General features: G+C 49.8%; 1 protein-coding gene across 4 annotated transcripts; it reads right to left on the bottom strand.

Moving 5' to 3' along the window:
• Positions 1-30: 30 nt before the first annotated feature.
• On the bottom strand, positions 31-25,917 carry PLEKHA4 (pleckstrin homology domain containing A4). 4 transcript variants are annotated; one of them, XM_059904648.1, is made up of 20 exons: positions 25,278-25,917; positions 24,726-24,815; positions 23,357-23,464; positions 21,249-21,321; positions 21,034-21,134; positions 20,774-20,883; positions 19,981-20,190; positions 19,342-19,621; positions 18,632-18,718; positions 17,608-17,655; positions 17,406-17,486; positions 17,097-17,246; positions 15,403-15,501; positions 13,396-13,536; positions 12,003-12,102; positions 11,855-11,931; positions 3,404-3,565; positions 1,311-1,369; positions 789-901; positions 31-487 (listed from the first exon to the last, which is right to left on the bottom strand). In XM_059904648.1, exons 2-20 carry the CDS (start codon positions 24,807-24,809, stop codon positions 225-227), a joined length of 2,346 nt encoding a protein of 781 aa, XP_059760631.1. In that variant the 5' UTR covers positions 24,810-24,815; positions 25,278-25,917; the 3' UTR covers positions 31-224. The 4 variants fall into 4 exon arrangements, with proteins under 4 accessions (XP_059760631.1, XP_059760632.1, XP_059760634.1 ...); XM_059904649.1 differs by having other exon boundaries at positions 25,399-25,917; XM_059904651.1 differs by lacking the exon at positions 23,357-23,464.
• Positions 25,918-26,720: the final 803 nt, after the last annotated feature.

The following is a 26,720-nucleotide window of genomic DNA, read 5'->3' as shown; positions in this document are numbered from 1 at the left end:
ACAACCTCAAACAGACAGAAAGTTCTTGACTAAAAGTTCAAAGTTTTAATCCAAATCTGGACAAGTGTTGGGAAAACCAAACTTTGGCCATAGAAACCCCTCCCCTTCTAGGCCACCTGAGGGGACCAGATCACGCCCCCAGGTTCCCGGAGAGGCTCCAGATCTCCGGGAGGTACCTCCAGGCCACGCCCTCACTCTCTGATTGGTTGCCACTTTTAGGCGGGTCAGAAGCTGGATTGCAGCAGAGTGACTCGAAGAGGCCACGCCCCCTCGTCTTGGGTTAGGGCGGGAGGGGCGATCCCGGAATCCCACGTCGGCTCCCAGGAGGCGGGGCCTGCGCCGCGCCCACCACCTCCGCGGGAGAACCCCGAGGAGCGGGAATTGGCAGCTGGAGGAGATCTTGGGGGGGAGGACACCTGGGGCGGGGGCTCTGAAGGAGGCGGCGGGGCAGGGGGAAGAGGGTCTCCTCGAGACTCCAAATTTCCACCTGGAGAGGACGAATGGGGTATGAGAATGGCAAACTCTGGGACCCAGAAGTCCAGACTCCCCCAGGCCTTTCCTCTCAGACCTAGGAGTCCGACCTCCCAGCTCCCTCCTCTCCCAGACCCAGAATTCCTGGACCCTGGGCCCCTCCTTCCTGGGATCTAGAACTCCCAAGCCCTGTCCAGCTCTTTCCTCATAAAGATAAAGGATTCCTCAGACCCCTACCCATCAGCACCTACGATTCCAGGCCTCCGACTCCCTCTTCCCTAAAACCCAGGAGCCGAAAGTCCCCAGCCCATTCTCACCTGTCATCATTCTGTGCCACTGCGACGCCTCAGTGGCCAGGGCTTGAGAGAGGCTGAGAACTCGCTCCCGGTGCCCTTCGGATGTCGGCAAATAAGGGGTGGTGTTCCTTGGACTAGAAAGAAAGAGATTTGGGGAAGTTGTATAATTAGCCAGTACAGTAAGGACCCCAGTGCCCCGCGTGGCCTTCTGGGAGTTGTAGTCCCTAGCACGTGTCTCTGAAGGATTTTAAACTGGGCGCGACCCTCTTTTAAAAAGCCCGCGTTCATTCTGGGATTTGTAGTCCGGTTGCCGGAAATTTTCTCTGATTTCCGGACGGAGGGGCGGAGTTTGATATCGACCAAGGAACTGCAGTTCTCACTGCGAACTAGGGCTTTCTGATTCCTCAGGAACTCAAGCGTCTCTAAAAGACTCTGCGATCTGTACTTTAGTACTCACGAGTACTCAGGAGACATTAATAGCAATGCTACTCTCCTCCCCTTTGCTGATTTCCCTGCTCCTTGCCCCGATCTCCAATTCCTTACCTGCTCCAGGACCCCGAGCTTCTAAGCCATTTCTGGGCTCCTGAGTGTCCCAAGACAGGCTGCAAAGGAATTGGGGCATTAGAATTCCTCATCTGGAAGTCCTCATGTTCTCATTTTGAGGGTGAAGGGGCTCAGAAAGGGGATAAAACTGCCCCAAAGACACTGCCAATTTTTAACTTTACCTGAGCTCCTGGAAAACAAGGGGAGTTCGGAAAATCACCGCCCGCCACCCCCCCAGCCCTTTTGCATTCTGGTAAAAGGCTTACTGCAAAGAACCTCTCTTCTCTATATGACTTAGATAAGACTGATGAAGTAAAATTGCTATTTTAAGACAGGACAAGAAAAATTAAACATAAAATTCTCTCTGTGTGCTTGAGTCTCCTCCCTCCCTCCCTAATGTGCAGTGTGCATCTGCATTACACATTAACCAGAGCTCCTCAGAGATGGCAGTGCCTGCTCTATCGTAAAGATCATTTTTTTTCCCCTTTCTTTCGACACTACCAATGTAACTTCTTAAAGGAACAGTATTCTTTCCCAACTCTGTAGAAGATCATGGTGACTTGCTGCTGGCTTTGTATGTTCTTCCCTAGACTATGTATCCTTGGTGAACTTTTTATGTAAAAATATCAGTATGTCATTTTTTTTTTAAGTTATTATTATTTTTTTACATTTATTTATTTTATTTATCTTAATTTTTTTGGCTGCATTGGGTCTTCGCTGCTGTGCTGGGCTTTTCTCCGGTTGGGGTGAGCAGGGGCCACTCCTGTTACGGTGCGATGGCCTCTCACTGCTATGGCCTCTCCTGCTGCGGAGCACGGGCTCTAGGTGCGTGGGCTTCAGTAGCCATGGCACACAGGCTCAGTAGCCGTGGCATGTGGGCTCAGTAGCCGTGGCATGTGGGCTCAGTAGTTGTGGCTCGCGGGCTCTAGAGCGCAGGGTCAGTAGCTGTGGCGCACGGGCCTAGTTGCTCCGCGGCATGTGGGATCCTCCCAGACCAGGGCTCAAACCCGTGTCCCCTGCATTGGTAGGCGACTTCCCAACCACTGCGCCAGCAGGGAAGCCCATCAGTATGTCATTTTGATGTACAATCCTTTGTCTGGAAAATGGATATGAGTGTGCCTTTTGACTTCTAACACATGGAACAGTTCTCAGAGCTTTCTGAGAGTCTCCCAGGTTACAATCCTGTTTGGCTCAAATAAAATTCCCTTTTTTTCTTGTTAACTTGTTTTTAATAGAATTTTCATCGACAAGATTCACAGATGACCCCCCCACCCCGTTTACCTGTGACAAGGCCAGAAACAGACCCTCCACATTCACATTCCTTTTGTCATAAATGATTAGCTGAACTCTTTGTCGCCCCCAGACTAGCTAGACATAGAGATAAATGTTTGGTGTTCAGCTGACTTGAGATGCTCCCTGTTTACAAAAACAATCCCAACTGTAAAATCACCCCACTTGTCTAATTCCTCCCTAGAAAAGTCTAAGATGAAACCATCCATGGGGAACTCCCTGGCTGTCCAGTGGTTAGGACTCTGCGCTCTCACTGCAGAGGGCCCGGGTTCAATCCCTGGTGGGGAAACTAAAATCCCACAAGCCACTGCGCAATGGTGTGGCCAAAAACAAACAAACAAACAAAAAAACCCACCAACAACAAACCAACCAAACAAACAAAAAATACCATCCTGCCCGGACCACTCTGATCTTTGGATCTGGAGTCCTCTCCCCATTACCATAACGTGAATAAAATCTATTTCCTTACTTGATCAATTTTTCTTCTTTTCATTTTGCCTTTGACAACACATAGTAACTGAAAAGGAAAATTGGGCTTCCAATCCAGACCTGTGACCCCCACCCCCTCCCCGAGGAGGGAGAACGCTGGTGAGGTGGAGATGTTGTCTCTGGCCCACCCTGTCTTCCACCGATAAGGGAGCCAGGATGCTGATTTCAGCACAGTTACAAGCGGGGTAAAATCTGGAAACCTGTTCTGGGTACGGAGGAAGGAAAACATCCCCATTTTACAGAGAGGGAAACTGAGGCTCCAACTAGGAACTAAGAACCCACTGCTGCTTCACCGCCCCACCCGTTTCCCTCACTTTTTGTTCTGCCTCAGGCTGGCGTCCGGCTGGGGACAGTGTCCTCCCCAGAGTGAGGAGCCGGGGGGAGGCTGGGCGAGGGAGAGGCCGTCCGTACTCCTGGTGTCTGCGCATTCTCTCCAGTTGCTCCTGAGCACTCATCCGGGGCCGGGCCAGGGGGACCTGGGGAGATGAGAAACACCGCGATACTCCAACCTTGGCCTCCATTTTCTCTCTTCCCTAAACCTCTCAGCCCCCTGCCTTGCCCTTCCCAATAAGTTCACCCCGGATCTCGAGGGCTACTTCTACACACAGAGCACAGGCTGTCCCTCTGCTGCTCAAGTCCTTCCATGGCCCCCAAGCGCTTTCAGGACAAAGGCATTGGAGGCCCCTTGTGGCCTGGTCCCTACCCACCTCTCCAGCCTCAACTCCATCAGCTGCCCTGTTCAAACCCGAAGCCCCAGACTGACAAACACCCGCACTTCCCTGGACAGATCAAGTCTCTTTGCAGTGGTAGTCAGGACTCCGGGTTGCTTGTGATTAAAAAAAAACAAAAAAGTACTCTGAATCAGCTTTGAAAACATTAAAAGGAAGAATGAGATTTATCGTGTAACTAGATCGTCAGGAGGATCACTTTGGGTTTGTCTGAGGGAGGACTTTACAAGCTCTCTCTCGCCCTCAAAACCAGAGGGAAGAGACACGCAGGGAGACTGTCATGTGACAATTGCAGTTATGCTGCCACAAGCCAAGGAACTTTACCAGAAGCTATCAGAAATATGGTTCTGATGACACCTTGATCATGATCACTTACTTATAGCCTTAAGAACTTAAAATGCAAGAGGACGGAGATAAATCAAGGGGGGACTTGAACTTGAACATTTGGAACATTCGCAGCCTATGTGTATTGCAAGGAAGCTTGTTCTGAAGAGAACACCAAGGGTGTGTCCGGAAAACCATTTGCTGAGAGATTAGGCATGTGATGATGTGTGGACCCAGTAAACCAACTCAGCAGAAAAGCTGCCAAGTCAAATTGAAGGGGACAGAGATGGGACAAAATGAAGGAAGGCTGTCAGACATCTGGGATGCTACAGGCAGGAAACTGGCCAATAGAGCTGCAAACGTGTTATCCTTCCGGAAAGGGGGTAATTTGGACACAATCATGCACCTAGGGAGAATGCCACGTGACAACTGAAGTTATAATGCCACAAGCCAAGGAACGGATCCCTCCCCAGCTGCTTCAGAAGGAGCATGGCCCAGGACTTCCCTGGCGGTCCAGTGGTTAAGGCTCCAAGCTTCCACTGCAGGGGGCGCAGGTTGGATCCCTGGTCAGAGAACTAAGATCCCACATGCCGTGCAGCGCGGCCAAATAAATAAATGAATTAAATTAAAAAAAAAAAAAAAAAAGAAGGAGCATGGCCCTGACGACACCTTGATTTCAGACTTCTAGCCTACAGAACTGTAAGACAATAAATTTATTGTTTAAGCAAAAAACAAAGGGGATGGGGGTGGGGAGAGAACTCTCCACTGCAGTCTCCAACTAGAACATTCTAGGCAGACAGCTTAGATCTGTTGCTATTGTAGGACCAATCACTGCAGTTTACTCTACTTGACTCTGATTTGGTCGATCCTGAGTCACATGCCCACCTGTTAGATACATCGCAGTTCCTGTAAATTGACCCTATGTCATTTATTTCTTCATGGCAGGCCAGACCAATGACCCGAAAGCTTGCTAGGGCCAAACTGAAACTTTTACACATCCCTTGTTTCAAAGATAGCTCAAGCAGACGGATATTTTTAGCCATTTAGAGCCTGCCTGATTTGAATACTCCGTGAAGCTGTACCCAGCATCTGCTAGCCATAGGTAAGATCAACCTGTAGCTATAAAAGCCCCCAACCGGGGAATTCCCTGGCGGTTCAGTGGTTTTAAGGGCTCCGCGCTTCCACTGCAGGGGGCACGGGTTTCATCCCTGGTCGGGGAGCTAAGATCCCGCATGCCTCGCGGCGGGACCAAAACAAACAAACAAAAAAAGCCCCCAACAGGCTGCTGCCCTTAGGAGCTCTCTGACCCAGAGACTCCCCTCTGTGCTACTAAGCACGTCACCTAGACCCTTAAGTCCCTTCTCTAATCTCCTTCTCTCCTGGGAGTTCCCTTGTCCCGCCCCCCACCCCCTCCTGGGCAGTGGCCCCCAAGCAGTAACCTCTGGAGGGTTTCATGCTGTGAGGGACTTTTCCCACAGGCAAATCTGTCAGTGTGGACCAACTAAAGCTCTGTGTGCTACTGCCACCTAGTGGTCATATCTTTTTCCTTGATCAGCTCTGAAATACCTAGAACCTTACACCACCCCCGGATGCTGGCCGCGGCACGGCTGAGGCAGGAGCCATTCCCAAGATTAAGTGTTATTCGGCGCAGCTCCAACAATCCATGTCCTTTATACACACCACTGAGAATAAAGTTCCTCTCCTCCTAAGAAAGGACAGATTGATTACTTGGTTTCCACGGATAAGGAAGCACCAAAAATGCTTTTAAACTTATTCGAGGGGACTTCCCTGGCTGTCATCGGTTAAGACTCCGCGCTTCCACTGCAGGGGGCACAGGTTTCATCCCCGGTCGGGGAGCTAAGATCCTGCATGCTGCGTGGCACTGCCAAGGGAGGTGGGGGGGGGGGAACAACACCACCTATTCGAACAAGCAATCGTAACTGGCTTCCCCGGAACCGCGCTCCTGAAAGCCAAACAATCAGCGATGGCCCCGCGTTTCTGAAAATCAGCCAATCAACAACAGACACAAAGTTTCCGCATCTTAAGGTCGAACAACTCCTAAACCCGAAAGTCCACCGGTTTCCGAGCTCTACGCCATATGACATCAGCTCTCCGCTTTGCTCAGAGCGACTGTATCTTACAAGAGGTCTATGTTGCTTAAGCAAGTAATAAATTCAGCTTTGTTTCCGATACAGAGCTGCAGCTTCTTTATCCCCTCCATGCCTTTGCGTACATAGCCTGTTCCCTGTTTGGAGTACTGTTTCCTGCATGGCCAAACTTTTTTCATTCATCCAGACTCACCTTACCTAACCTTTAAAAGGCTTCCCAATGCTCTGAGCCCGCCTATGAAATGGCTCATCCCTGTCGGATGTGTATGAGGACTGCATTCATGCCTCTCCCCCATCAGACTCCAGCATCAGGACTAATTCATGGCAGGGCGCCCCCCAACACCTTCCACAGGGGCTGGTCCCTAGAAGACCAGTATGACGAGCAAATAAGGGAATTCGGGATTTCTTCCGGCACTGGCCAAAGTTTAGGGAGAAGGGGAGACATAGCAACTGCTCCTGTCACTCTACTTGGATTGGTCATCTGCTGATGGCTTAGTGGGCATCGGAGTGGTCCTGCCAAGTCCATCAGCCCTACTTTTCCTGCCGGAGCCCTTTGCCAGTTTCAGGATGGGGGAAGCCACAGAAAAATAGGGGTTGTGGTGCAGAGATTCACTACACGGCAAACTCGGAAGAGTAGGTCCTTGAAAACAGGGACTGTTCTGGGGACCTCGCCTTGTAGAGCCTGGCAGTCAAGAAGGGTCTGAGGAATTCGTGGACCTGAACTGAACAACCCTGCCGTTGGCAGATGGCATTCCAGAGGTCAGAGCTCCGTGCCCCCAACTGACCATGTGCGGTTGTATGGGTTGCTCACTGCCCAAGGGCTAAGCCCTCCATTGACCACGCCAGGTTCCGTCCACGCAGAAGGGGGCGCCTGTCTCTAATTCACAAAAAGGCATTCTGTAGGCTAGCAGAAGCCCTGGCTTCCTAAATCCCCACCTCAGTCTGGACATTTGCACTAGCTGTTTCCCTGCTTTGCCAGGGATAAATTCTAACTCAATCTTCAAGGTCTGTCTGCCTCCAGGAAACCATCCCCAACATGCCCAGGCTGCCTGGGAACTGTCCCCTGAAGTCCCCCAATGCCTCGTGCTTTCCCCATCTCAGCACACGCCCCCGCCTGTTCTGATAGTACTTGTGTCTGAGGTTCCTGATGCCTGGGATCTGGCCTGATTCAGTTCAGGAACCCCAGTGGCCGGACAAAACCCAGTCCACAAGAGGCCAAGGACCACCCCAGCACCAATGAGAATGGCAAACTTGTTGGCTCCACCTTCAAAGTCAGTTCCCCAAATCTCTTATCTGTCATTTCCAAAAAAAAAAAAAAAATCTGGGGCTTCCCTGGTGGCGCAGTGGTTGAGAGTCTGCCTGCGGATGTGGGGGACGTGGGTTCGGGCCCTGGTCTGGGAGGATCCCGCGTGCCGCGGAGCGACTGGGCCCGTGAGCCACAGCTGCTGAGCCTGCGCGTCTGGAGCCTGTGCTCCGCAACAAGAGAGGCCGCGATAGTGAGAGGCCCGTGCACCGCGATGAAGAGTGGCCCCCGCTTGCCGCAGCTGGAGAGGGCCCTAGCGCAGGAACGAAGACCCAACATAGCAACCAATCAATCAATTAAATAAATAAATCTTAAAAAAAAAAAAAATCTGAAACTGACATTTGTTTTTCTAAATCCGTGCCAAAATGCACCCAGTGTTCGTGATGTGAGGCATCGCCTGAGTCACACCCATCGGGCTTCTGCCGTCAACTGCAATTTTCTTGCTTTGTGTTTTGTTTTGTTACTTATGACTTCTAGTTTAATTGCTCTCTGAAGGTGTCAAAAAGAGCCAAAGATCGCCCCAAAGAGAGTGAAAAGAAACAGAAGCACCTGTCACTTCCAAGAGCTCAGAAAGTAGAATCACGTCAGGAACAGGATTGTGGAGCCTCTGCAGGGACATCTCACTAAATAGGACCCTCAAGATGTGATGTGACACAAACAGAAAGACACGTTGCAGAAGTTTTACTGGGACAGTGACACCAGGAACTGATGACAAGTAGAGAAACTCTGCAGAGGGCAAAACCTGAAGACCCGGACCCTGTGTTCATGAGGAAGTAACTGGATGCCCCCTGAACGGCCTTTGGTCATGAAACAAGCTAGAACATTCCATGAAGACCAGAACATTGATCCTGAGCATCAGCTGGCAACACTAAAGAAGGATATGATGTCAAATATTTTAATACCTGGGTGGCAGAGCATCTGCAGGTCAGAAATTACAATTGATGAGTTTGCTAAGATAACAGCTGATGAAAACTGAGTTCTGAAAAAAATGTATATGGTGGATCAAAGAGCTCCATAATGTCGCTGCGCTCCTATAAAAATGTCACCGAGGGAATTCTTTGGCAGTCCAGTGGTTAGGACTCCGAGGGCCCGGGTTCAATCCCTTGCCAGGGAACTAAGATCCACAAGCTGCACGGTGCAGCCAAAAATAATAATAATAATCGCCGACAGCAATGAGAGATAACAATGACAGGCTTGAAGGATGCCAGGCTCAGGTGGCCTGCTCATGGGCGTGCTGGAGCCACAGGCACACACACAAGACACAGGTGGCAGTGCCTGGAAAAAGCCGACATCCGAAATGTTTGGAACATGTCTACGATTTTCCTGGGCATTATTATTATGCAAACAAGAAATTGTGGCACCCCCCCCTCAATGTTCATGGCAGCACTATTCACAATAGCCAAGACATGGAAGCAACCTAAATGTCCATCGACAGATGAATGGATAAAGAAGATGTGGTACATATATACAATGGAATGTTACTCAGCCATAAAAAGAATGAAATAGGGGCTTCCCTGGTGGTGCAGTGGTCAGGAATCCGCCTGCAAGTGCAGGGGACACGGGTTCGAGCCCTGCTCCGGGAAGATCCCACATGCCGCAGAGCAACTAAGCCCATGTGCCACAACTACTCAGCCTGCGCTCTAGAGCCCGTGAGCCACAACTATTGAGCCCACGTGTCACAACTACTGAAGCCCATGCGCCTAGAGCCCGTGCGCCTAGAGCCCGTGCTCCACAACAAGAGAAGCCACCACAATGAGAAGCCTGTGCACCGCAATGAAGAGTAGCCCCCGCTCACCGCAACTAGAGAAAAACCTGCGCGCAGCAGCAAAGACCCAAAGCAGCCAAAAATAAATAAATTAATTAATTATTTTAAAAAATAAAAGTGCTATTTAAAAAAAAAGAATGAAATAAAGCCGTTTGCAGCAACAAGGATGGACCTAGAGATTATCATACTAAGTGAAGTAAGAGAAATACCATATGATATCACTTATATGTGGAATCTGAAAAATGACATAAATGAACTTATTTACAAAATAGAAACAGACTCACGGACATAGAAAACAAAATTATGGTTACCAAAGGGGAAAAGGGAGGGAGGGATAAATTAGGAATTGGGGATTAACAGATGCACGCTGCTGTACATAAAAGAGATAAACAACAAGGACCTACTGTATGGCACAAGGAACTATAGTCAATATCTTGTAATAACCTGTAATGGAAAAGAATCACTTTGCTATACACCTGAAACTAACACAACATTGTAAATCAACTATACTTCGATAGAAAAAATTTTTAAGTTTAAAAAAGAAATTGTGGCATCTCTGCATACAGCTTGTAACAATAGAATTTCACACTCCGTGAAGAGCAAGGATAAACCACCCACCGCCTTAAAAAAATCAAAAAACAAAAACTGCATACTGGCTGCAGGCATCTGGAACCCAGGACCTTTTCCTTAGAAATAAAAAGCACCTGGGGAAGAAACTGAGACACAGATGTAGAGAACAAATGTATGGACACCAAGGGGGGAAAGTGGCATGGGTGTGTGGTGGTGGTGGGATGAATTGGGAGATTGAGATTGACATATATACACTAATATGTATAAAATGGATAACTAATAAGAACCTGCTGTATAAGAAAAATCAATAAAATAAAATTCAAAAATTCAAAAAGATAAATAACTCTCCAAAAAATAAAAAGCGCCTGATATTTATAAGCTATTTTTATTCCCCTGACTCCATTTAAGTAATTCACTGCTATTTTTTTTAACTTGACATTTAAATGGTGATGTTATTTATAGCTTTTATCCCATTTCGTATGCATATTCATACATTTTATTGGAGAAATGGTAATGTGTTTGCTCAAGTGTGCTGCTCCAGACATGGCAGGCGGTGTTATAGAACGCAGAGTACACAGTATACGCACCGAATTACTAGAATCTGCAAAACTTTGCATTTTAAACAACATCTGGTCCCAAGGGTTTTGAACAAGGTTTGAAAACCGGTATATCTAGAATCCGACTCTGTCTCGACATCTCCACTTTTTCTAACCTAGTGCAAACAACTGTTCTCTCCCCGCTGGACTAGCCTACTCACCTTCTCACTGGCTCCCTACCTGAGCCCTTGTTCACTGTCTGTTCCCCCATGTGGCCGCCAGAGGGCGTTAGTTCCCATTTACAGCATCTCAGTGCCTGCTCAGATCTCCATGGCTCTGGGCTCACCCAGTGTCAAAGCTAAGTCCTCACCTTGGACCACAAGGCCCAGCACGATCTGCCCCTATTAGCCCTCTGTCCTCATCAGCACCCCTCTCTCTCTTGCTCGGTTACTCGGTTACGGCCACACTGGCTTTCTAGCTGCTCCTCCAACACGCCAGAGTCTTCTGCCTCGGAACCTTTGCAAATACTGTTCCCTTTGCCTCTAATGCTCTTCCACCAGACACCCCCAAGGCTTGCTCCCTTACCTCCTCCGGGTATCTGCACAAGCATCACCTCTCCAGAAGCCTCCCCAGACCAAGCCATTGACAATTGCACCTCTCCTCCAAGTATCCCAAATCCCCTCACCGTGCTGTTTTTATTTATTTAGCACTTAGAACATATAAAATAATTTATAGTAAAGTATTTATTACCTGCCTCTTCCCACTAGAATGTCAGATTGATGAGAGAAGGATTTTTTTTCTCATCTTGTTCACGTTTGGGTCCTGAGCACCTAAACAGCTCTATGTGATAGAACTTTCCTGAATGACGGAAATGTTCTCTATTTTCACTGTCCAACAGGGTAGCCACTGGCCACTTGTGTCTCCTGAACACTTGAAATTTAGCGAGTGAGAGTGAATTTTTAATTTTATTTCATTTAAATTCATTTAAATTTAAATAGCCCCATGTGACTACTGGCTACCTTATTAGACAGTGAAGAGGGTATTTAATAAGTATACATTGAATGAATGATTGATAAATGAATGAATGAATGAAGTGCTTGCTCTAAGGCACTACTTTCAAGCTTTATGGGCATTGATCTAATTCGACTCTTCACATCAGCCCTAGGTGGTAGACACCACTATTAGCTCCATTTTGCAGATGAGAAAATGGAGGCAGAGAGATTTCATAACTGACCCAAAGTCACACAGCTTGGAAGTGGCAGAGACAAAATTCAGTCCCAACGCTCTTAACAAATCTCGCTGTCTCTGCTCTGGGGTGTGGCCTTAAAACTCTTCTCTCCCAGATGTTTGCCCAAGAGTGGGGAGAGGGGGTCCTTCCTGTGGTGGTCAAAGGGTTACAGTGGACCTGAGGAGGCCAGATGGACTGCCTACCTTGGTTCCTGGCTGTGGCGAAGGGGGGCGGCGACCCTCAGGGCTGGAAGCCCGGGAGACCCTTGGCGATCCAAGACCTGGAGGAGCAGAATGGGACTGGTGAGGACCAGGAATGCCGAGCAAGTCCCTCCCGACTCCAGACGCTCACCTGAGCGAGGGCTGGCCAGCTCTCTGTCGCCCCCTGGGGGCCTCCCCCAGTCAGCCTCAGGGGACCGGGGTAGGCTCAGTTCCAAGGACTCAGGCAGGCTCTGGAGAGGTCAGGAAAGGGGAATAATAATTATCATTACCACTATTATTACCATTTTCAAGCACTTAACAATTGAGACACTGCATAAGTAGGATTAAGATTGAAAACCAGGAGCCAGATCTGGTTTCCAAACCTCAGCTCTGCCATTTTTTTTGCTGTGTGACCTTGGGCAAGTTACTTTACCTCTCTGTGCCATATTTCACCTTTTGATATGAGGATTTTAACCTACGGCTTTTTTTTTTTTTTTTTTTTTTTTTTGGCTGCATCAGGTCTTAGTTGCAGCACACAGGATCTTCTTTGAGGCATGCGGGATCTTTCCTTGTGGCACGTGGGCTCTTCATTGCAGTGCACAGGCTACTCTCTAGCTGTGACGCACAGGCTCCAGGGCACGTGGGCTCTGTAGTTGCGGCGCGAGGGCTTAGCTGCACCGTGGCATGTGGGATCTTAGTTCCCTGACCAGGGATCAAACCTGCGTCCCCTGCATTGTAAGGCTGATTCTTTACCTCTGGACCACCAGGGGAGTCCCTGATTTGAGGATTGAATTGATACAAGTAAGGCACTTAGAACAGCGCCTGGCACATGGCAGGGCATTATACATGTGAGGTTTTATAATGATTATGCATCTGGCACGGTGCTAAGTACTTTACCAGCATTATGTCATTGAATCCCCTCGGTAAATCTACGAGACAGCTATTATTATCCCTATTTGATATATGGGGAAACTGAGGCTCAGAGAATGAGGTCAATGACTGATATCACAAAGATAGCAAAGCTGAGATCTAAACCCAGGTCTCCCGGATACATGATCTGATGATCAGCTATGACCATTGTGGCTCCTGATTCCTGTCGGCTTACTCTATGTCAGGCACATTCTAGTCAGTTTCTCCTTCTTACAGTACCCTGCAAGGTAGGGGTTAAGATCAGCGGTGTCTGGTAAATGTTTAACAAATGCCCTCTGGGAGAAAAGAGCCCTGGTTTGTAGCATTTGCCAATTTCCATGGTGTAAATACTCCCACCATGGTCAATTTCAAGCTACCAACATGACATCACTGAATGTGGAGTTGAGAAGAGATGCAGGCAATTGGACCTTGGGAGGTGTTGGGAACTGGGTCCAGCACACCACTGGACAATTATCATAGTATAACGAATAAGAAAACAAAGGCTTCCAGAGCTTAGGATACGTGCCTGAGGTTGGTTAGCTGCTCAAGGGAGAGAGAAAGAGGTGAGTAGGTAATGAGTTGGGCCAGGGGCAGATGGAACAGGAAGCTGGGGGTGAGAAAAAGGTGAGTCTCACCTCCCTCTCTAAGGACTCCTCGCCTTGGAGTGCAGGGGATGGGGAGTCAGGGTCAGTGTGGTGGGGTGGTTTCTGGGGGCCCCCCAGACCTGCCAGTGTGTCTTCCACCATCCACAGTTGCTGTTGAGCAGATGCTCTGTCCTGGGGAGAGGAAAGGAATTTGTTACTCACAGGTGGGAAAATGCAAGGAGGGTTAAAGTTGATAGGCCATGGAAACGGTCTGAAATTTCCATTTAGATATCCCACTTACCCATTATCATTTATCATAAACATTGTTTTTTCTGTATGGCTCTGTAGTGTTACCTCTGTTATAAATAGGTGACCATAGAAATATATGTGAGTCTGTTTCTGAATATTCTATTCTTTCCTTTGTTCCATTTGTCTAATGTGTCAATACTATACTGCCCTCTTATTAACTATAGCTTTACAGTCAGACTTGATTGATATCCAGTTGTGTTAGTCCTCCAGCTTTGTTTTTGCAGGTTGCCTTGTCTACATTTGGCCTTTTGCACTTCCAGATAGAATTTAGAGTCAGCTTGTCAAACTCCACATAAAAGCCTTCTGGATTTGTATTGGGATCAAATATCCCCACTGGGGAAATCAATTAGGGGAGACCACATCTTTACATTAGTGTCTTTCCTATCCACGAACATGGTACATCTCTCCATTTATATCGGTCTTCAATTTCTCTCAATGACATTTTGGGGCGTTCAGAGTAGATGTCGTGCCTATCTTTCATTATATTTCTCCCTAGATATTTAATCTGTTTATGTTAATTGTAAACACTATTGTTTATGAATATTTATTTTCTAATTGTTTGTTATTAGCATACAGGAAGACAATTGATTTTTGCATGTTATCCTTGCATTCAGTTACCTTGCTGGATTGGCTTATTCTACCAATCTTTCTGGAGATTATTTTGGATTTTCTACATACACAGTTTTGTCATCTTTAAATAAAAACAGCTTTATGTCTTCCTCTTTGGTCCTTATACCTTTGATTTATGTCTCAGACTCCCTTGTACTGCCTAGGATCCCTGGGACAATGCTGACTAGAACTGGCCATAGCAGACATTCTTGTCTTATTCCAAATATTGGGGGAAAGTTTTCAACATTTCACTGCCAACAATAATGTTTGCTGTAAGTTTAAGTTCCTTATCAGATTAAGGAAGTTGATTTATATTCCTACTTTGCTGAGAGATTTTATCATGAATGGATATTAAATTTTTAAAATGTTTTTCCTGCATTTATTGAGATGACTATGTGGGTTTTTTTCTTTATTTTATTAAATGTAGTGAACTACATGAACTTATTTTCAAGTGTTAAATTAACCTTGCATTCTTGTAATAAGCCTAATTTGGTTGTGATGTATTGTTCTTTTCATATATTGCTGGTGCTGAGGAATATCTAACACCAGTAGGTGGGGGATTAGCGTTGAGGGGTGGATTTTAGGAGGAAGTGGGAGGGGGTTAGTATGAAGAGGGTGGGGCTTAAACCTGTGAGTACACATTTAATACTAGAAGCCAGAATTTTTAATTGAAGGTATATGATTTAGAAACTCTATTGCTAGACTTAGAATGAAGACGTGGGTCTGAGGCCAAGCAATGGGGCTTCAGGAGTAGGGCTTGAACTAAGGGATTGGATTTAGAACTGGAGCCTCCAGAGGATAAATTTAAAAGTGAAAGTCAGGATGCAGAATGCAAGAGATGAACTTGCAGGATGGGACAGGGCTGAAGGGCAGAGTTTTGACCCCAAGGGTATGGCTTCAAAGTAAGAGGAGAGATTTAGAACCAAATGGGGCAGTGGTTCCGAATCTGAAGATAGGTCTTGAAATTAAGAGCACTGTCTTAATTATTGGGTTTTAAATGAAAGGAAAAGGCAGAGGGGGAGGGGCTAAAGATAACATGGGAGGGGCTTTGATTCTATGGGAGGGGCTTAAATGCCAAAAGGGTTTCCGAGTGATCTTGGAGTGCAGGGTGGGGCTTGGGGGCTTGGGGCAGGGGTGTACCTGGGGGGACCCGAGGTGCAGCAGGTACTCAAGGGTCTCTCTCAAGGTGCTCAGCTCCTGCTCCAGGCTGTTGTATGTGTCCCAAACCCGCTCTCGCTCCTCAGGTCCCAGAAAGGGGGAGACACAGAGTTAGCATGCCCTCCCACCAGATCTTTCCCAATCCCATCTTTTCCTAGATTAGCAGGAGGAAGGGTGGCCTGGCCCCAGGTGCCCTGGGGGGTATATGGACTGCAATTCCCAAGGGCCTCTTTGCTCAGACTACTGGGAACCCCAGAGTCTGTACTGAACCTGCCATTCCAATGAACTGCTAGTGTAGACAAATAACAGCTTTCCCTGAATCTTCTGGATTACCTCTGCACTCCTCTAGGACGGCAGAGTCTACAGATCTAATGAATTCTTGAAACAGACAAGACCACGAGACCTATACACCCCTGGGCAGCAGAAACTTCCTTGCCAACACCAATAACAATAGCAACTAACATTTACTTGGCACTTACTATGTGCCAGGCACTGTTCTTAGCTCTCATTTAATTCTTTTGAGGTAGGTACTATTAATGTCTCCATTTTACAGATGGTAATAATTACAGCTAACACAAGTATTGCTTACCATATACTAGGTACAAAAGTGTTAAACATTCATTCATTTACATATATTTATGAAAACTTCACAATAGCCCTATGAAGTAAATATTATTTTTATTATCTCAAGTTTATATGAGAGGCATCTAAGGCCCAGAGGGATTAAGTAAATTCTCTAAGGTCACACAGCAACTATGAGTGGAAACTGAGATTCAAAGCCAGGAAGTCTGTATCAAAATCACCCCCTTGGGACTTCCCTGGTGGCGCAGTGGTTAAGACTCCACCTGCCAATGGAGGGAACACGGGTTCGAGCCCTGGTCCGGGAAGATTCCACATGCCGTGGAGCAACTAAGCCCGTGTGCCACAACTACTGAGCCTGCGTGCCACAACTGCCGAAGCCCGTGTGCCTACAGCCCGTGTTCTGCAACAAGAGAAGCCACCGCAACGAGAAGCCCGTGCACCACAACGAAGAGTAGCCCCCGTGGGCTTCCCTGGTGGCGCAGTGGTTGAGAATCTGCCTGCCAATGCAGGGGACACGGGTTCGAGCCCTGGTCTGGGAAGATCCCACATGCCGCGGAGCAACTGGGCCCGTGAGCCACAACTACTGAGCCTGCGTGTCTGGAGCCTGTGCTCCGCGACAAGAGAGGCCACAATAGTGAGAGGCCCGCGCATCGCGATGAAGAGTGGCCCGCGCTTGCCACAACTAGAGAAAGTCCTCGCACAGAAGCGAGGACCCAACACAGCCAAAAATAAATAATAATAAAAAAAAAAAAAAAAAAAGAGTAGCCCCCGCTCGCCGCAACTAGTGAAAGCCCTCGCGCAACAATGAAGACCCAACGCAGCCAAAAATAAATAAATAAATAAAAAAGAACTTACTAGACTGGAAACTAAATCTATCTCAAAAAAAAAAACTCCCCCTTAAATGGCTAAATTAAATACTACTGTTTCTTGGCTGCTTGCCCCTCACCCTCTAGGAATGTCAAGCTCATTGGCTTAAAATTGGGGGGATTCTCAAGAACCACCTTCCCAAGAGCCTTTGGGGGCAAGTGCCCTTTAGTAACAACCTGTAGAATCCTGGGGTCTCCTTGGAGGTATGCCCCTTCCCAGATGCTCACCTGGGTCAGGTGACAAAGAGCGGCCCTCACACTGACCAGTCGGTCCTGCAGGAGGCGCTGGCGCCCCCAAGCCCTCCCAGGAGCTGCAGCCTCCCTGGTTGTTTGGCGCAGCTGCTGTCGAGTCAATTCCAGGGCTGCTTCTAGCTGCTCCTGCACCGAAAGGGAAGATGGTTAGACTTCTGAAACCACCCCCAGCCTCAGGAAAAGAGAAAAGGTGTCTTCCCATATCCTTGGGTATGCTGGGGATCAGGATGGGCTAAGGGCAGGTGGAGAGGCCAGATGTTCCTCCCCTGTCCCAGAGCCCTGTACCTTCTCCTCCTGCCTCTGATCTATCTCCTCCTGCAGCCTCCTCAGGAGCCGGTCCTGCCCACACAACTTGGTCAACAGAGTCTGGAGAAAGGAGGACAGGAGCTATTTATGGACCAGATCTGGCTCTTCCCCCTGCCCCACAATTTAAACATTCTCTCCCCAGCTCTGGGAACTCAGCAAGGGTTCGATCAGGAGAACTTACATCTGTCTCCAAGCTTTGGTGGAAGGTTGAGTCTAGAGGGGGACCCGGCTGAGGAGAAAGAGAAAAGTTGGAGGTCACATGCCCAAACAGGTCCTTATTGTAGCTCAGCACTGAGCTGAGCCCTGTTTCTACTAACAGACACCCCTGTCCTTATTAGATTTGTTCCAAGCTTTAGCAAACCTCAGTAGACCAATTGCCAGACTTTTGGCTTTAGGAAGTGGTCTTTGCTACCAAATAGCTATAGCAAATAAATAATTAATGGAGAAAACTTAGAGAGTTCCTTTATGACTGAGAATATAATAAGGATGCTCACTACCACTGTTACAGTTTAACACAGTATTAGAGATCTTGACCAATGCTATAATATAGGAAAAAGAATAAAAGTGTAAGGATAGGAAGGGGAATGATAAAACCATCATTATTTATAAATGATGTGCTCATCTACCCCCCAAATAACAATAGCATAAAAAAATTATTAGAATAAATAAGAGAATTCAGCAAGGATGCCAGGTGTAAAATGAAGTTACAAACTTTAATAGCATATCTCTACACCATCAATAACTAGAAAATATTTTTTAAAAAAGAAGAATATACCATTCAAATAACTATAAAAACTATCAGGAGGGAATTCCCTGGTGGTCCAGTGGTTAGGACTCGGTGCTCTCACTGCCAGTGGCCTGGGTTCAAACCCTGGTCAGGAAACTAAGATCCCTCAAGCCACACAGCGTGGCCAAAAAAACCCAAAAAACTATCAGGAATTTAGGAATTACCTTAACTAATAGCACACAAAATCTCTATGGAAAAACTCAAATGACAGACCTAGAAAATTATATGAATGAATGGAGAGATATTCTATACATATATGCCACCCAGTTTTCAGCAGCCCTAGGAAACTAATATATATCCAGGCACCTTGAAATACCCAGTCTTCTCTAGGCACACTAATCCAGGAGATGACATTCACCATAGCAAAGAAAGCAAGGGAGGGGGCTCTGGCAGATTCGAGGTACCCCAGGATACCTACCAATAAAACCATGGAAGCCCGGGTCCCAGGAGGCCTCGGAGGGAGCTGGAGATACGTGGAGGAACCAGAGGGGGCCTGGGAGGAATACTGAAATAGAGATGTTTAGAAATTGGCATGTCTTAGTAACAAATATTAGAATGGATGTGTCCTGAATTGCAGTGCCTTAGGAGACTCTTTGAGGTTCAGAACTCGGCCCCCAGAACTTCCTCAACTATCTGCTCTCCAGCTGTGTGCCATTGTGGGGACACAGAGAATGATAATAAATGGAAAGCCTGGCAAAACAGTCCCAGGGACCAATGGAAGTTGCAGTCTACTCTCACTCTCACATTCGTGGTTAGCTGTGGATTTTCTGGACTACAGTCCCATGATGTTCAGAGGAAATAGTAGGTGACCAACTTGGAAAGATAAACTGGAGACACAAGGCAGATGCAATCGACGCTACCGCTCACAGCATTGTCCTAGAGGAGAGTATTCTGGACTACAATCTCCATAATGCTTAACGGGTAATGGCCAAAGACCAGCCTGAAGAGAGCCCTGAGAACTCATGGGAGTTAAAGTTCACTCTCCCTTTCACATCTGAAGCCAGCTGTGATTATGCTGAACTACAATCCCCATGATACCCAGGGGCCAGTGGCCTAGAGACCAGCCTGGAAAGACAGCCCCATGGCCAAATGGGAGATTTAGTCCCTCTCCCCATCACCTCTGCTCACCGGTGTTCTGGCCTCCTGACTCCAGTGCTGGGGACTCCTAGGGTCCCTTCCTCCCCCAGCCTCGGAGGAGGGTCCTCGTCGGGGAGTGGGGAGCCTGGAGAGTGTCTGGCGCTGGGGGCCCCAGTCCAGGGGAGGCCGGACATCGATGCGACTCAGGGGGGTATGGGGTCTGGCAGAAGGTGCTGTGTCTCCAGAGGAGAGAGGGGGTCTGCGCGCAGGAGCAGAACGGGGCCGGGGGAGGCTCAGAGGGGAGGGAGAGCGAGAGAAGGGTGTGAACAGGCTGTAGGGAAGAGAGAATAGGCGAACTGCGTCAACTAGAGCCCCCTCATCCCTCTACCTATCAAGCCAGCCTCAAAGATGTGTCTCCCTTCAGGGTGTCTCACTGTCCCTCTGGAGTAGAACTCTCCTCTAGTAGCCAGATCCTGAATAATTTCCCTCTTTGTGGCATCCCTTCCTTAAGACTTCTCCCCGACAGGCACTGACCCCACAAGAACCCAGCAAGTCACACACATCAGTGAGAAAGCACTAAGTCACTCCCCTAATCAGTCCCAGCCCCGCCCTTCGGCCACGCCCACAGCATTTCCTCTGAAGCTCAGCCCTATAGAACCTTCTCGTCCCAGACTCCCTCGTCCAACTCACTCTGGGCTCCTTGTCCTCCGAATTCGCGGTCCAGATTGGAGGTCAGCCATGGGGCTGGGAGTGAGCAGCCGGCCACGACCTCTGGAGAGACGAGCCACCTCCGGTGATTCTGAGCCGCGCCCCTCTTCCCCTCTGCTCACCTCTGGGGGACCACCGGGGCCGCCAGGGCCCTCCCCGGTCTGGGGACGTGCAGATAACCTGGGTTGCCCACTAACGAGCGGACACAGAAAAAGACATCACTCCTTTGAACTTTATAACAGCCCTTATTCCCATTTCACAGATAAGGACACAGGAACCTACAAAGAAAAAAGGGGAGGTAGTGCACTGTAAATTGTTTTCCCCATTTTGCAGATGGGGAAACTGAGGCCCGAGTTGGCAGTGACTTGTGCAGGGCCACAAGGTCCATCCAGGTCGCTGGGCCCAATGCCCTAGGCTATGCGTCTCCAGCCTGAAAATTCGGTCAGGCAGACAGAGCCTGGAGCCTTCCTTTTTTTTTTAATCTGACATTTTTTAGGTGGCAGCCTCAGGGGGTGGAGACTTCTGCGGGAGCCAGTTAGAGAATGAGCAATACTGATGGACCAAATGGTGGGCGGAGCTTACAAGAGATAGACTCTTTGCTGATTGGAGATGAAGTCCCCTGGACGTGGGGCCTGAAGGGCGGAGTTTCATAGCTAGAAGAATAGTGATTGGACACTGAAGAGGGCAGGGCCTCAAGGGGAGGGGTTAGCCGGATAATTTGCAGGATCCAGACTGGAGGTAGAGTGTCAGGGGCGTGGCCTGTACTTATGCTCACCAATCGTCCCCCTCCGCGCGGGAGGCCCGCCCCAGCGCCCGTAGCCAGCCCCTCAGGTCCTCGAGCGTGTCAGCCGCCAGAACGTAGGTCCTCATGCCCGGGTGCTCCGCCTGCGGGAAGAGAGAGCTGGAGGGCCCGGCCGCCGGGTCCTCTAAAAAGAAGGATGCCATGGACCCTGGTCTTTATCTCCAATAATGGATGCTCCATGCCTGCCCCCATCGCCTAGTGCCTTAGTGCCCATGGGGGTTGGATGGACTCACGGTGAAGGTGAAGCGCCGCCCTCGGGGGGCTCCTGGACCATCTGGCCTGATACTGTAGCTGGGGAGCAGGACGCTTCCCAGGACGCTCTCCTCGCGGCTGTCTGCAAAAGACAGGCTGGGGTCAAGTGTCACACAGGGATCTAGAGGCCAAGAGGCTAGAGGAAAGGGAGGGTGGGAGGGGGGCCCACCCACCCCATGCCAGCTGGGGCACTGACCCTTGTAATAGAAGAGGCAATGGCCAGAGAGGACGAACCAGCGGCGTTTCCAGAGCCGGAGCCCGGAGCTGTCCTGGAGAGACAGAGTGGGAGTAGAGGGGGGAGGGAAAAAAGGAGATGGAGACAGTGACACTTGGGGCCAAAAACCCAAAGAAAGGAGAGGAGCAGAGACACATGTTTGGTGCAATAGATTCAGATGGAGAACTGGAAACCAGTGGGTTGCAGTTGAGAGGACATAGATTCTGGACACAGGTGGACCTGAGTTTGACTCTTAGCTCCACCACTTTCAAACTGTGCCCTTAAGCAAGTCATTTCCCCACTAGGAAGCTCATTTTTTCCTCACGTGTCAGTTGGGGATTGAGAAGTTACAGGAAGATTGGGACAGATACTGTACCACACACGGGCAGCGGCTTTATATAGGAAGACGTGGCCCGATCATTACAGAGTGTGAGACAGAGAGGCCAGGAAGGTGGTGCGGAGCCATACCCTGAATCCTGCATCTCCCCATCTCCTCCTCCAGAACTGCTCCATCTCTAACCTGGTGCCCCTCTTCTCCCCTTCAATCCATTCCCACAGAAGCAGCATGATCTTTTAAAATTATAAATCAGCCCATGTGAGTCCCCTGCTCAAAACAGAGCTTCCCGTCACACTTAGAATGAATCTCAAGTTCCTTACCCTAATTTGCTGGCTTACAGGGAATCTAAAACTTGGGTGCACATAAGAATCACCAGGAGGGCTCATTAAAACACAGATTCCTGGGTCCCATCCCCAGAGTTCTCCAGTCAGTAGATCTGAGGTGGGAGCTGACAATTTGCATTTCTAGAAAGTTCCCGGGTGATGCTGGTGCTGCTGGTCTGGGACCACACTTAGAGAAACTCGCCCTGTCGCCCTGCCGTCCCTCCTCTCTCTCACCTTGGCTTGCTCCAAACACCAAACTTTGGCCTGCTGCAGGGCCCTTTGCTTTCAGATTCCCTCTGCCCCCCAGATCGTAACACAATGGGCTCCTTCTTGACATATAATTCTCAGCTCAAATGTCATCTCCTCAGAGAGGCCTTCCCCGACCAACAGTCAAAAGTAGCTCTCATCCCTCAGCCACTTTCCAGCACATTCTCCTGCGTTATTTCTTCACAGTGCTTCATTTCCCACCATCCGAAATCACTTAGTCCATTTGTGGTTTTTTTGTTTTTTTTTAAATTTATTTATTTATTTTTGGCTGCGCTGGGTCTTCGTTTCTGTGCAAGGGCTTTCTCTAGTTGCGGCAAGCGGGGGCCACTCTTCATCGCGGTGCGCAGGCCTCTCACTATCGCGGCCTCTCTTGTTGCGGAGCACAGGCTCCAGACGCACAGGCTCAGTAGTTGTGGCTCACGGGCCCAGCTGCCCCGCGGCATGTGGGATCTTCCCGGACCAGGGCTCGAACCCGTGTCCCCTGCATTAGCAGGCAGATTCTCAACCACTGCACCACGAGGGAAGCCCAGTCCATTTGTTTTATACTAATTTATTATCCATACCTGTCCAACCCCCATCTTGAATGTAGATAGATACTTATTTGTCTTATTTGCATGGTATGTGACCCAGGGCTTGGCACATTGTAAATGTTCAAGAAGTGGTCATTGGACTTCCTTGGTGGCACAGTGGTTAAGAATCCGCCTGCCAATGCAGGGGACACGGGTTCAAGCCCTGGTCTGGGAAGATCCCACATGCCGCAGAGCAACTAAGCCCGTGCGCCACAACTACTGAGCCCGCGAGCCACAACTACTGAAGCCCGCGCGCCTAGAGCCCGTGCTCCGCAACAAGAGAAGCCACCGCAGTGAGAAGCCCGCGCACCACAACGAAGAGTAGGCCCTGCTCGCCGCAACTAGAGAAAGCCCGCGCGCAGCAACGAAGACCCAATGCAGCCAAAAATAAAATAAAGCATAAATAAATTTATGAAAAAAAAAAGTGGTAATTGAATGAATGAATGAATGAAAGAAACGACAGAATAATGGAGGAAGCAGTGATCAAAAAAAAAGTATCTGGAGAAGACTTGGAAGGAGAGAAACAGTGGACAGCCAGGGGCACAGCCTCTAACATCACTTGCAGTGTCCTTTCCCTTCTCCCGCTCACTCTACCTGCTTATGAAGCCAGCCTCGGATGTGCACGGGGAGGTTAGGGTCCCTTCTGAGCGCATTGCCCCTCTTCCCGAAGGCATGCACCTTGCTTACCGCCCGGGTGGACTTCTGAAGAGACAAGGAGGACAGAAGTGAACATGGCCTTGGGATGGGCTTGGGGAGGCGGTGCAGTGGGACTCAGGCAACCCGAGGCCCTCCTCAGCTGCCTTTAGCAACTGGGTCAAGGAGGGAGCTGAGGGAGTTCCCTGGTGGCCTAGTGGTTAGGATTCGGCGCTTTTACTGCCGTGGTCCGGGTTCAATCCCTGGTCGGGGAACTGAGATTAAAAAATAAATAAAGAGGGATCTGAGTTTGGGGATGAGAATTGCATGTGCATAGTGCAGAGTTGACAGACACTTTTCATGCGTGGAGGGAAGTGTCTGGAGGCAAGGAAGAGGCTACTGGCCACTGCGGAGGGAATTTGGGAATCAAGGGTCCACTGCCAAGGAGAAGATGCTCTTGGCCACCAGAGCCAGAGATGTAGTAGAGCCTTTGGGACCCGAGATGGCAATACTGCCTGGGAGGTCCCCATAATCAGGAAAGACCTCTGTGCTGAGTCCCTGGTGGTGGGTCAGCTGGAATCAAAGGATACCTCAGTGCCAAGGAATGACATTCCTTAGCGATCATGTCTAGGGTGGCGGTGGGAGCTCCAAATCCCTTCATCCCAGTAGATGGGCCTCCCTCTCCTGTCCACACAGATATCCCAGGCACCCACGGCCAGATTCCCACAGGATGCCCCTCCTTGGTGATGATGCTGATACAGGTCAGGATCAAATCTCCAGAATCTGAACTTGGGAAGCTAGAAATGAGTGAGGGGATGTCTGGAGGACAAGAAAATGAACGTCATGACTGAACTTTGGGCTGGGGTGATGATTTACGATGCAAGAATCTCAGGCCACATGGGGCATATTTATTGTTGGAGAAGGGTCTTTCCTTTATCAGATTTCAGAATTGGGTAGATGGGATGGCTAGAGACAGGACACGGATTTCTCATTCCTAATAAGAGTAGCCACTGAGTTCCTGGCTGGGGAGAGGGGAGGTCACGGCTGGGGAGTGGCCTTATCTTAGCAACCAGAGTTAAGCAGGGTTGTTACTCTGGCTTCGAATTAGGAAAATACAAGGGGTGGGGACAGCTGGGAGTGCCTCTGAATTCCTAGCTGTGGCGGGTGGGAAATTTGGGACCTTGCTAGGTTCGGCACACCCCGTTGCTGAAGATCCTTGCTTTTGACAACCAGAGTCCCTCGGGTGGCACCGAAACCAGGGTTCGGAAACAGGAGGATGGGGCAGCCCAGAGCACCCCCCTCCTCCCCAGCCCCACCAAGAAGCTCGAACCTTGGTGCTCAGGCTGCCGAGCGAGGAGATGGTAGAGGCGCTGCTGGCCAGGCTGAGGCTGCTCCGAGGTCTGCCTTCCTCCATCAAGGGCTTGGGGAGAGAAAAAAAGGGGCTGTGTGTGCCTCTCTGCAGATGACCCGGCCGGGGACAGAGACAGGGTCAGGGGCTTGCAGGTCGGAGGAGGCGGAGGAGAAAGAGCCTGTTGTTTGGGGCCTGGGGGGACCGGGGGAGGCTCCGGCCCGGGACCGCATACCAAGAGTGATGCCAAGAGAGGTGGGCGGCACTGGCAGCTGCGGGGAGGGGGCAGCTGTCTGCAGCCAGAGACAGAGAATAGGAGCCCCTTTATTCTTGCCCCCCGCCCCCGCACACTGGCCAGGAATTTGACCCTCTCTGTGCTCAAGACCCCCCATTCCCTGTCTCTTTCCAGCTGTCCCCCCAGCTACCTGTCTCCTGCCCTCCCACGTGCACCCCCAGAACATCCCCACTGAGACCCGGGCACCAGGAATGTGCACCCAGGCAGCTCCTCCCTCCCAGCCCAGCCAGGGAACTTACCAGCTCTGGGGTCCCAAGGGCAGAGAGCACAAGAGGGCAGCGCGGATGCTGGGATACCCAGGCACAGTGCCCCTCCTCCTCTGCCCCTTAGGGGATGCCTCTCATAGCCCTCAGTTCTCACCTGCTCATTCACACCCTTTGGTCTCTTTGTCTCTGATAGTGAGTCTTCCTCTCACGCTCTACCTTCCTCTTATACTGTCTCTCTCTCCAGTCTCACCTTCTGTCTCTCTCACTCTCTAATCTCTGTCTCTTCCAGTCTCTCTCTTACTCATTCCCTCCTCGGCAGCATCCCCACCCCCACATCACTTTCTCTCCCAATCTTTCTGTTTCTGTCCAAATCTTTTTCTGCGACTCATGGAGTCTCTTCTTTAAGTCTCCATCCCGTTCTCTCTCTCTCTCTCTCTCTCTCTCGCTCTCGCTCTCTCTCGCTCTCTCTCGCTCTCGCTCTCTCCCTCTCTGTTCCCCCTTGTCTCTCTCTCTCCCGTACACTCAATCTCTTTCTCTTTCTCCGTGGCCCTCCACGTCTACTGTTTCCTCCTCGCTCAGATTTCCCTTCTCACTTTCTCTCTTCCCCGCTCTCCCAGTTTCTCTTTCCTCTCTGTGGGTCCTTCCCTCCGTCTGCCAGCCGCCCACGCGGCTGCCTCCCCTCCCAATCCCGGCTGACCCCGCCCCTCTTGGCCTCCCCACCACAGCCTGACCTCTGGTTCAGCTGACCCCATGCTGAGGGGCCACACACACCCCCTTCCCCGATCCCTAGGTCCCTGCTGGACTGGAGCCTGGGGAGCCAGGGTCCCATAAAGGCTGAAGCTGGGATTCCTAAATGTTTGGAGAGTAGGAGCTGGGCCTGGACTCCAGGGCCTCAGTGGGCTGGTGGTAGTCAGGGGCCTAAGTCATGGGCACCACGCCCCTCCCCCGAAAGGAGATGGCTAGGATCTTGGAAGGGGTGGGGGCTGAGACTCCTGGGTACCTGGGAAGGTGTGAGCTAGGAGTCAGGACTCCGGAGCTGTGAATAGAGCTGGGGGTCTGGAAGTGTGGCTTTAAGTGGATGGATCCAAGTCCTCCAGTGAGGAGGGAGTGGCCCCGGATTCCTGGGTGCTGGCGAGAGAATGGTCAAATGGCCAGTGCCAATCTCCACCTCAGTTTCAGATGAGAATTCTCTTCTAGACTGAGGTTGACCCCCTCAGGAGGGAGACATGGGTTCTGGGTGTATTTTGAGGGAAAACATTACGGACCAGGTCAGGGGTGGGTGGTGCGGCTTGACTGGGATTGTGTCCCTGGGCCTGGAATTTGTGGCAGAAGACCCCACTCTCCCATGAGGTTCCGTTGGTGCTCCCCAGCCAGAATTTCAGTTTGTGTAAGCAGAGGTTTTGTACAAATTTGAAGCAGGTGAAACCTAAGAGTGGAACCTTGTGCCTGAGACAGGGAAGGGGTCTGAGTTTTTGG

Source organism: Balaenoptera ricei, chromosome 19 (assembly GCF_028023285.1).
Source record: "Balaenoptera ricei isolate mBalRic1 chromosome 19, mBalRic1.hap2, whole genome shotgun sequence".
Classification (NCBI taxonomy): domain Eukaryota; kingdom Metazoa; phylum Chordata; class Mammalia; order Artiodactyla; family Balaenopteridae; genus Balaenoptera; species Balaenoptera ricei.
Note: the sequence above shows the minus strand (reverse complement) of the source record. Positions and strands in the feature narration are given on the sequence as shown.

Coding starts and splice junctions, on each gene's coding strand:
- PLEKHA4 (XM_059904648.1), bottom strand. CDS start 24,809: ATGGAGGAAGGCAGACCTCGGAGCAGCCTCAGCCTGGCCAGCAGCGCC. Junction 21,135..21,248: donor TTGCCTCTTCTATTACAAGG/GTCAGTGCCCCA, acceptor TGTCTTTTGCAG/ACAGCCGCGAGGAGAGCGTC. Junction 20,191..20,773: donor CGCGCGGAGGGGGACGATTG/GTGAGCATAAGT, acceptor TCCGCTCGTTAG/TGGGCAACCCAGGTTATCTG.